Below are 11,275 nucleotides of genomic sequence, written 5' to 3' on the forward strand. Positions count from 1 at the left end.
GCAGCCTGTGTTTTTAATCAACAGTTTTCTCCTATATTTTTTCTCTAGATAGAAAATACTCGTAACCACTTCATTTCACCTGCTGTGTTTTTTAAAGCACTGTGAAGCATGCTATTCATACCACAGTGTTAAAGGGTCAGATTACCCTCACCTACAATCTGTTCAATAAATTCCACCGACACTCAAAAACCGCTTAACAAAAACAAATAAGTCAATAAAAAAGAGAAGGGGGAAAAAAGTATTCAAAGCAAAATTAATTTCAAATCCAAATAATTTGAATCACTACTGACTCAGATATTGTGACAAAGCATTTCAACAAAACCCACAAAATTTTTATTCACAAGTCTTTTTATCTCAAGAGCTTGAAACAAGGATCTCACTATCTCTAAAGCTTACTTGCACAAATTATGTTATTATACACAAACTAAGGACAGAACCCCCAATTTTAGCAAGCTCTCTGGTTTGCTTCAAAAACATGCAATATGAGACTTCAAAGGAACACCAATGTTTGTTACCAGCAAGGAAAAAAAAAAACAAACCAAACTAAAACCAAAAAACCCAAACCCTGCTAGTGTTTACTGCCAAAACATAGTTTCCCACAACCCAAATTTACATTGAGCCCATGAATACAACACACTGGGTTTTTCTTCTGAAGCGCAAATATACTTACGAAAGGACATTCCCAATGTAGGCATAATATGAACAGCAGTAGGGAGTAGTCCCATCACAGCAGTAAGCTTTGCAGTCATTATCACACTGAGCCAGACAATCTTCTGCTGAATAAAAATAACACTCATGAGGTCAAACAGCAGCAACAATAAAATGCTGTACAGCACAACTTTAAAGAAAATGGATTCTAACAGTTTTATACAATCACAGGACTTCACTCGAGGTGCAACCTGACCCTGTAATCCTAATGGCAGCCCATTCCCACTCGTTCTGCATTTCCGAGTTAGGTGCTTTGTGTATGGGTATTTTGTAGCTGGCCTCATCAGTTCCTTCTTATACTTAATCCCTTAAAATAAAAAAAGAGCATTTTGAAATGTTAAGACACCACAGATCAAGTTTTTCCATTCCATCAAGGAGTCCTGCCTGCCTGTCTTGCTGACCTGCAGGGTGGCAAGGGAGGAGAAGGAAGGTGCCTGAGAACAGGCTACATCCCCCCTCTGTTCTTGCCCAGCCCCAGCCAGGCGTGCAAATTAGACTGCCTGGGGCTCCCTCACTCCCTGCCAGCTGGCACCAGCTCCCCTGGCTCTGCTCCAGCCCCAGGGCCATGGTCAGTGTGGCAGTGCCCAGCACAGAGGCCAGTGGTGCCCTCTCTGCCCCACTGCCAAAGACTGTCCTGCCCAGCTGGGGCCACGAGTGTTTCCAGCAGTGACACTCTGCTGGACTGAGGAACAAAACAAACTGTGAAACAACAGTAAGAGAGCTCTTTGCAATTAAGAAGCATGGAAGAACATGTATCTTGTTACTGCTGTTGAGAAGCTATTTTAAAGGTATTGACCTCTTGTGCTGTCGTGACTCAGTGTTTTCAAAGCCCTAAGTCAGGTCTCCCCAAGTAAATAACACCACACAGTCTTTTGTGTATTGCCACTGCACTGTAAGAACATCCTTGGGGATCTCACACTTCCCACATCTCATCGCTGGTTCTCCTTCCCCGCTCTAAAGACCTCAGTTGCTGCCTGGATCAATCCAAACAGACTCCCTGTCCTGGACACCATCACCCTTGGTGACCTATTTGGTCACACACTGACATGACAGAGACCTGAAAACGAAGATGGCAAACTATGCTTCTGCATTCCCAGTGTGCTGTGGCTCCTGTTCCCCAGGCAGCAGCTCATGCTGCAAGGTTCCCACTCTTCCACTGCTGTTACTGGCTTTCATCTGTGCTGGCCCAACTTTTAGTGTGCTGGCATCCAGGCAACTCCCCCTCATCCCAGCTGCTGCTGTGCTCCTATTCCTGCCCCACCTCTGGGTGTGAGTTCCCACCTCGCACCGAGGCTCCTCTGCTCACTGACTGTACTGCTGGTCCATCTCACAGCCTGAAGCTTGCTCATGAGATTTTAGCAGGTCAGCTCTCTGAACCTGCTCATGCTTGAAAACAAGTACCAAGTGAGGGTGAGGGATGGTGAGGGCTGGAGAGGGCTGTGCAACACAGCACGTGGGTCAGCCTGTGCAGCTCTGCCCTAAACCTGTGCGATTACCCCGTTATTAAAGCAATGCATGAAAAAATGGAACAATGACCCACCATTCTGCCAACCACCCCAGCAAGTGAATCGGGGCAGCCAGTGCAACACCCCTCTCTGGGAGAGCCCTGGTATGAGGGAGCAGCAAGCAGGGTGACTGCCACAAGGCTTTGGCACAGCTGCCCTCATGGGATGCCCCATGCCAGTGGCTCCAGGCTTTTGTACTGCTACCCTTTCTTTGGGACAAGCTCGTGTCTCCGGCTGTGCCTGGAGAGCACCTCCTGACTCCAGCCCTGGCGGTACTGAGGTGCCTTCACCCTGCCGGGCACCTCACAGGTCTCTCCTGCAGGGTGTGGGTTCACAGCATCACAGAACGGGTCAGCTTGGAAGGGACCCCAGTTGGATCCATCTGGTCCAACCTCCCTGCTCAAGCACATGGCACAGGATTGAATCCAGATGGTTCTGGAATATCTCCAGTGAGGGAGATGCCTCTCTAGGTAATCTGTTCCAGTGCTGGGTCACTGCACAGTAAAGAAGTTCTTCGTCATGTTCAGGTGGAACTTCCTGGGCATCAGTTTCTGCCCGTTGCCTCTGGTCCTATTACTCGGCACCACCGAGCAGAACCTGCGCTCCATCCTCTTGGCACGCTCCCTTTACGTATTTATACACAATTCATGAGGTCCCCTCTCCGTCGTCCCTTCTCGAGGTTTATCCTCCCTGCAGCCCCAGCGGGACTCACGCACAGCACACCATGCCCGGGACTGCTCTGCTGGGACACCCCGAGGAACCCCTTCCAACTCCGGCTGCCAATTCCATCGCCGACGAGGAAAAGCCCCCGTGTCTGCCCTAAACCTCCAGCCCCCGCCGCCCTCCCGGCCACGCTCGCACCCGCTGCCCGCGCCCCCCGGCCCCGCTGACCTGCCAGGAGGAGGAGGAGGACAAGGAGGAGGAGGAGGCCGGGGGGCAGCAGCACCCCCCGGGAGGGGCGCCCCTCGGTCCGGCCGCGCCGCCCCGCTCTCTCCATGCCGGCGGCGGGCGCGGAGCCGCCGCCCGCCCCGTCGCGGGGGCGGGCCGGGGAGGGTGGCGGGCGGCGCCGCGGGGACCGGGCAGGGACCGGGCCGGGCCCGCTGCCCCCCGCAGCCGCCCCCGGGACGGCCCGGCAGCGCCCTGGTGGCGACGGCGGGGCCGCCCCGTCGCGGCGCGGCCCCTCTCGCTTCCCCGCCTCCCGCCGCCTTTGTCCGGCTCGGCCCCGGCTCGGCCGGCGCGGGGACAGCGGAGTGCTGCGAAAGGCAGCGCCCGTCCCGCTCCCGCCGTGTTCGAGGGGGGTCCTCGGGGTAGTTTTTGAACTGCGACTGAAACTGTGATCGTTTGTGGGCTGGGATCGAAGACATAATTTGTTCGTAAAGGCGAGCGAGGAGCGGTGTGGGGATGGGGCACGCTGGTGGAGGGGCTACCGGCCGTGCCCGTGGTCCTGCTTCTGGCACAAAACCCACACACCTTGTCCGTGCTGCCCAGCAGTAAGCATTTCCCATCACCACGCCAGAACAATACTCTGAAGTGTTTTTCAAGAGTAATTTTTCATAGCCGCTTAAGTGCCGCCGTAACTCACCCCGTGTGAGAATTCCCACAGACGGGGCCCCAGAGGCCGAAATGTTTACCCCGCGGTCTCACAAAACAAAAGGGTTCGTCTCTGACTTTGCACGAAGAGCTGCAGGTCGAGGAATGCCCTTTGGAAGGCTGAAGTATGCACACAAAAATGAGAAACATCCACAGGTGTTTCTGCTCATAAAGGGCTTCCTGCTGCTGGCAGCTCACAGGGGAAGGCTCACACAGAGACATAAATGAATTTTTTTTCCAGATTTAGCTATTCTGTAATGATAACAACAAAACCCCAAACCACCAAGCCAAATCACTTGAAAGCTGGTTGTTTTGTTTATCAACGCAGTGTTTTTTCAAATATCTGCCAGAACTTGCCTGTCAACAAAGAAAAACAACTTTACATGTTTTTAACTACCCTGCAGTGTGTATTCCTTAGTTTATGCAACAGGCCAAGTTAAATGTATAAAAGGAAATTTCGGTTTTATGTTAACTGCTGAGAGTAAAATTCGTACCAGGTGGGGAACTTTTATTTAAAAGGATTTGCATCTGCTGCCCGTGTCTTCGTCTGGTCACAGGCCACAGTTGTCTCTGGAAAAAAGCTTGAAAAATTATACAGTTTTGCCAATAGATAGTATTGGTAATAAAGGTAAAGAATTTAGCAGATAAAGGAGTCTCAGATCTGAAGATAACTCCCAGAAACTCTGACATCTCCAGGTTTTTGGTTTTAAATAATCATTCTTGATCACCATTAGCCTTTTGTTGGTATTTATTTTGTGTTCTTCAGGTTTTGTTGTTGATTCCTTCCCCTGCAGTCCCCTCCCCTTCACAGCTGTCTTGGCAAGTCACATTTCAGTTATTTTCCAAAAATGTGGGTAAAATTGCCCCATAGTTGTAAACCAGTGCGCTTGAATTCCATAACAATTTGCATTTAACAACCTTATGGACCTTCTGTAGTTTTATTTTTTTTCTGTCCACAGGGGACAAGTCCTTTGAACCTCTCTAACATTTCACAACCCTAATCATTACTTCCCAAGTACTGTCCTTAGAATACACAATTGAAAGGTCCAGCCGACAAGGCGAATTACATCTTCATATTAATGTTGAAAACAATCCATGAAAAACTTTCAATTCAAGGCTTTATCTTCTTCCTCCTGTGGATTTTTCTTGGAAGAGAGGAGGGTGTGTGTAGGGGGAAGTCACAAAATTCATCTTCTGGCATTGGGTTATCAGCCTTTAACCCATGCCCACGGGTGAGCTGGAGTAAGAGAGCCTGTTGTGGGTTGTCACAGACCACCCAAGGGGCTGCTCTGCGACAGCTCCCTGCCCAAGTAAGAAGGACACCCAGAAGAGGAAGTGTATCCCCAGCTGTGCCCATCATTCCAGCTCTACCGTGTGCTCTGAAGATGAAGAAATCTGCTGGAAGATGTACTCGAACTCTCTCCTACTCTGTCCCCTTTCCACTGTTCTCAGCATCATGGAACACATTTGTAGAAAACTGAAAATAGGGAGAATAATGTCAGGGCAGTGTCATCTGCTTCTGCTGTGCTGAGGTCCTCCTGGGACCAAAAACTATTTAGTGTTCTCAGAAGGAGGTTTTAAAGGAAGAGTAATTCACAGCAAAGAACAATAAAAGATTAGAGCTAAGGTCCTAGCCACAATGAGACTCCTTATAAAACTGTTTCAGCACCGTATGATGGCCAAGTCATCTCTTATCAGAAAAGTGTATTGAAAGATGGTTTTCAAAAGCATGCAGGATTGGTAACATCATGTTAAGTGTACAAGCCCTCAAGTGCTAATCTTCAGGCACAGTTCATGGAGAAAACCCTGCTCCCAGTGCACTAGTGTTTTGAAACTCACTATAATCAGGCATCTCTGTCTCCAGAAGCTTAATTAGCAGTTTAGAAACAGTAATTATCACACATAGAGCACTAGAGGAAACTTAATAGAGGAAAAGGCACATTCTTAGGACAAGCATTTAAACCTCTTTACCTCTAGACTACCTCTAGAGAAATCACTTGAAAACAATTAACAGAATATCTTATACACATGCTAAAGATGTCTCTTGTTGAACTCCAGATCCTAACTGGCACAACATAAGGAACAATAAGTCTTCTACGTGATTTCCAGCATGTATCAAGCTGACCAACTTATGAGCATCTCCAAAAGAGCCTGGGTTCTCTTTGCTGCAGCAGAGGAACTGCTGAGCCAGGTTTTGGTTCTGGAAAGAGGGGCAGCCTGTTAATCTCTGCCCCATGTTGTCCTGTCATGGCATGGGGGGTAGTCTCATCTGAGCATTAACCACCTCTGAGCACCACCTTCTTCTGCTCTCAGTCAGGAGCAGTGCCTGTATGTGCTCTTGTACCTGAGAGAAGTGTTAAAGTCACCCTTCTTTTCCTGTGGGTCCCTTGTGTCAGTGTCCAGTGGTAGGGAGTGCAGCAGATACACTGTGCTTCTGATGGCACACATCATTCCACTGTGCATTTCATCCAGAATCTTCTCTTTTGCTACACTGTGAAAGAACAACCAGGAGTAGCTGACAGAGGGCATACTCCAACTTTTGCTGAAATTAATGAAAGCTTCCCAGTGGTTCTGCTTTAGCTGGACTGGGTTTCTAATTTTTGATTCCCTTCTGTCTCCCTTGACTTATCACACCACTAGTCAAAAATACTTAATCTTTTCTCCTCCTTTAAACAGAAAATTTTTCACACTTCTAATCAGTTTCATTGTCGCTTTGGGGTGCTCTTTCTGCTAAATCTTCTTCTGAGGGTGGCCTGAATACTAATGCAATATTTAAATGGATTTTTAATATCAAACTCTGTCCTCCTTTGACAGAGCGCCACGTCTTTTCCTGACTACTCCATTAGTATTAGGTTTATTGTAGATTGGCATAGTTATACATACACTATTGTTGACTATAACAAAACAAAAAAACCCATGCTTGCTTTCTTTTTTTTCCAAAAATACATTACTACTTGTCTCCACACAAGCCATTTTATTATCTCCTTCAGGGTTTCTGATTTCTGACAGTATCTTTGGCACTGAAGAGTTTATGGCGGAACTCCTAGAAGGGTATGAGACAATCTTTTTCCTCTCTACATAGACTGCAGGTCCCTGTCACATGAGGAATATACTCAGCACTCCTGCCTGCTGCTGTGTAAAGCTGGCAAAAAGCAATACACAGGAATACCATAATTCCTAGGCAGCAAACAACATCTCTTACGGCCCTCTCAGTTATACCTACTGTGTTAAGGTAGACGGAATCTCTGCAGTATAGAGGTCATATTCTACAAAATTGCTCTACTTCTACCTATGTAAAATGCATGCATTTGCCTACAGGAAGGGGAATGATGAAACACATTTGCCATTTTTTCTATTAAGAACAAGGAGTGTCTCAAAAATGCTGTATCCTTTCTGGTAGAGCACCAAAGAGTGATTTATAAACCTATTCTAACAGTAAGCACCTGATGAAAGGCTGAATTTCATTCAGACTTGATAAATGTTATTTAAAAATACAGAGACTTGTGTGCTTTATTGGTTTCTTTAATGAAATATTTGTTAAATAAACTAATTTGTAGTTCTTGGTGAAGCTTAGCAACAACATCTGGAGAAAATTCTCTAACCACAGAAGTCTTGGGTTTAGGCATTAGCATTGAGGTTTTTTTCCTTCCAAATCCTCTCCCTCCCAATCAGTTTTATTTTTTTCACCATTTGGTGTGAGAATTCAGAATCTGAGTAATTAAATGGCTTTCTTAAATGCTTATATTACTTTTGAGGATGTATGGATCAAAATCAGAAATATAAGAACTTTGTCCAAACTTATTTCCTTTTGAAACTGAGCATTAGGCATTAAACAGTCATGACATTAAATCCTCGATTGATGTGAGTTAACTGTCAACATACAAGATACCAAGACAGCTACCATGTCATCTGACTAATGCTCCTCTTTTTTTCTTTTCTTTTAAATTTCGGGGTTTAATTTTTAAAATTTCATCCTGCACATAGTTTTAGAGCACAGTGATAAATTTTTGCGTACAGCATCGTTTTTTATTGTGACAGTCAGTGAGGAAGGTATGTAAGGGGATGAGCAACAAGCTAGAGATTACCAAGTTAAAATGTCTCGTCAGTGTCTTGGTGTTTGTTATTTTTCACATTCCTTCTACAGAACATTTTAAATTAACAGCCAAACCTTCAATTTTGATGAAAAGAATTGAAACAGCATGGAGAGCTCTGTTCCGAAGTATCTTATCACTCTCTACAACTCCCTGACAGGAGGTTGTAGTCAGGTGGGGGTCGGCCTCTTCTCCCAGGCAGCAAGTGATAGGAGAGGACACAGCCTCAAGCTGCCCCAGGGGACGTTCAGGTTGGACATAAGGAAGAATTTCTTCATGGAAAGGGTTCTTCAGCATTGGAAGGGGCTCCCCAGGGAGGTGGTGGAGTCACCATCCCTGGAGGTGTTCAGGAAACAACTGGACGTGGCACTGAGTGCTCTGGTCTAGCTGACCAGGTGTTGATCAGTCAGAGGTTGGACTCAATGATCTTTGAGGTCTTTTTCAACCTAAATGATTCTGTGATTTTTTTGATCTGAGAGTCAGGAAAAGTGATGTACCCCAGAAACCAATAAATCTCCAGAGTTTGTCAAAGGCTATTACCAGAAGCCAAGATTTAGGATTATTCTAATACTTAGTTTCATGCCTTAGGAAAAATCCAGCAGCTCAGGATTCAGGGAACCATGAATGTGGCTTAAAGCTTGCTCTCACGTTCATTCAGGGATGCAACGCCAAAGAATTTTGTAGAATTTTAAAATTATATAAAATACTTGTAGAAAGTATTTAGAAAATACTACATATTATCTTCTCTTTAATCGAGTTGATTTGTTTGCAAGTATATATTACTTTGCTGTAAACATCATAGGAAGTGTGAATCTCTGTCAGATTCAGTTCAAATAAAGCAAGATCTCTGAAGACATGGTAGAGGCTAACATTAAAGAACTATTTGTGAGAAGCAGATTAATATCCTCACTTAAGAAGCAATGAACTCAGTGAATTTCAAGTTTCTTCTCCAAACAGAATGCTTGTTTAGTTTAAGACAGAATCATTCAGAGCACAGTCAGGTACCTCCACCATTCAGTGCTGAGTGGGGTTTGAAAAGCTTATGTTGAGGATAGGTTAAAAAAACCACTTCATTGGACCAGCAGTTGCTGGGGAAGGATGCATTAGAGTCCAAAGAACCCTGCTATGGTGCATTTTTTACACAGTCTGTTCTACCTGTTTTTTTCAACACATTGTGTATTATCTCAGTTTGTCTTTTGTTATTTAGCATCTATTATAAGAGCAGAATGAAGGGCTTGTAGGAAGGTCTCTGGATTTGGGGATTTCCCCCTCCTTTTACCCTCCCCTCCCCATAATGCACCTACTGAAATTATTTTTCCAAAGGAATGTACAATGCAAACAGCCAAATGTCACCTTTTCCTGCAGCATTCAGCACACAGGGTGAACAGCCTCAAGTTCCCGTATCAGCATCTGTTGTAATTACTGATACTTGGCTGGTATTTGTGACCTTCAGAGAACTAAGTGAAAAACATAGCTAATTTACTTTTTGTCTTTCCTAAGAAGATCTGTGTAGGAAAATGTTTCAGAGAAACAAACACCAGACTAGTGATTATTCATTTCACTTTGCTGGTAAACTGGATTACAATTATTACACTTACTTGAATAAAGATGAAACAGCAAGTAGCAGAAACCAGCTAAGAGTGGTGGCAAATGAAGAGGAGCATATGGATAGGAATCGTAGTTTTTTGTATTTAGGAAGGAGGAAATAGTTATTCTATATTTAGGAGGGAGAAAATAGTTATTCTGCTGATCCTTTAGTCCCTGGTCAATAGCTATTAGAGTTGGAGCAGGTAGTCATTTTTAATGCTGTATTCTTAACATATTTGCTTGGGCAAACATAGTTATTTGTTATTTCTAAAAGGCCAGCGTTCGTATAACATTCTTTTGATCCTCATGGTTACAACAAAATATATGTGGCTCCCAATGTTAACATTGCATGACTTGACAGGAACCATTGCATTAGCTTTTCTTTTTGAAGCCTCAAGGAATTTAGACTTAACCTATCTGAAAAGATGGCAGTCCATCATGCTGCTCATGGGAAGGATGGAATATCACTAGCCCAATAGATACCCTGTGGTAACAAGCCCTTGTCATTCCCTTCAGTGTCCTATTTCCATGGGTTGAGACAGGAGAGTGGTGTTTGATAACATTTGTTTATTGAACTCTCACACAAGAAAGAACTCAGTCCCTGATAGCTGGACTCAGTGCCCTGCCTTTTGAAATTCTTTTTACCTGTATGTCTACATCTCAAATCCTTATATAAACTGATATGAGGGACAGCAGTAGTAGATGAGGAGTTGGTGACGTGGGGAAGAGAAACTGAACGACCATAATCACAATTCTACAACTATGAAAACCCCAAAGCCACATGTTTGAAGGTGGCCACGTTTATTAGCTTCAGTATTAGAACTGCTCTAGTCAAAAGGCAGTTGCTCTTCCTTGAGCAACTTCAGGATGTGGAGGAAAATCTTTGGCTATTTCTCTGCCTTACATAAGGATGCTTTCAGAAGTGGCACAGTGCTTTCACTGAAAAACAAAACAAAATGTTCTAATTTTTTCAGTTAAAGCAGATGACAAATGTTTTGGATCAGGGTAGAGCTCATTCAAGTTGAAGGCAGAAAGATGGGTCAAGACAGCACCATTTATATTCACCAGTGTTCCTCGTCAGCCTGGCCCATAGCACTGGAAATACTATTCAGACTGTATGTTCATTAGCACCTTGGCAGCTTGCTAATTCCCTAGAACTGGCAATAGAAACAAGTGATTTGTGTTAATAAAATGCAGGGACAAAACACATCTTCACAATTGCTAGATGTTTTTCAGCTTCCCAAAAAAGCTCAGCTGAACAACTTGTGTATCCTATTTTTAATGCTCTATGCAAGCAAATTGTATCAGCCCCTTGAAGTAGAGGACATTAGAACGAAAGTATTCTCAGTATTCTTACAGTGGTGTTCTGCTCCCTGGACTGTAAGAAAATAAGGTAGAGAAGCTGCGTTACAGAACTTTTCTAATCTACTATGAGAAACCAGTGACAGAATCAGGATTTGAATCTAAATGATCCTGAGCTCCTCCTTTAAGTGCAGTCCGGAGTGACATCCTGAATACAGCACTAGAAATATTAGCTAGACTGGTTTCATCCTCAAGTTCTGGTGAGAAAGTTAAGACAACACTAGCCATATCTTACCACCACACTCTGGATGAACACAGAAATTTAAAAACCCCATATAAAAGACACAAACATCTTCTTCTTCCTCCTAGTAATATGCTAAAAGCACGCATATGTGCATATGTACCATATATATCCATATATATCATAGAATCATAGGATGGTTTGGTGTGGGAGATGAGTAAAAAGAAGAACAATACCGGAGATGGATCACA

At 44.5% G+C, this 11,275-nt stretch overlaps 1 protein-coding gene across 1 annotated transcript in view; it reads right to left on the reverse strand.

The window, feature by feature from the left end:
* CYYR1 (cysteine and tyrosine rich 1) overlaps nt 1-3,165 on the reverse strand; it is a 53,763-nt gene extending 50,598 nt beyond the window's left edge. The window contains exons 1-2 of the mRNA XM_027681574.1: nt 3,105-3,165; nt 671-773 (exon numbers count right to left, since the gene is read on the reverse strand). Of these exons, the coding sequence (XP_027537375.1) occupies nt 671-749 (79 nt within the window). The 5' untranslated portion in view covers nt 750-773; nt 3,105-3,165. The remainder of the gene's footprint in view (nt 1-670; nt 774-3,104) is intronic.
* Nucleotides 3,166-11,275: the final 8,110 nt, after the last annotated feature.

The sequence above is a fragment of the Neopelma chrysocephalum genome, unplaced genomic scaffold (assembly GCF_003984885.1).
Source record: "Neopelma chrysocephalum unplaced genomic scaffold, ASM398488v2 Primary Assembly neopelma1_60, whole genome shotgun sequence".
NCBI lineage: Eukaryota > Metazoa > Chordata > Aves > Passeriformes > Pipridae > Neopelma > Neopelma chrysocephalum.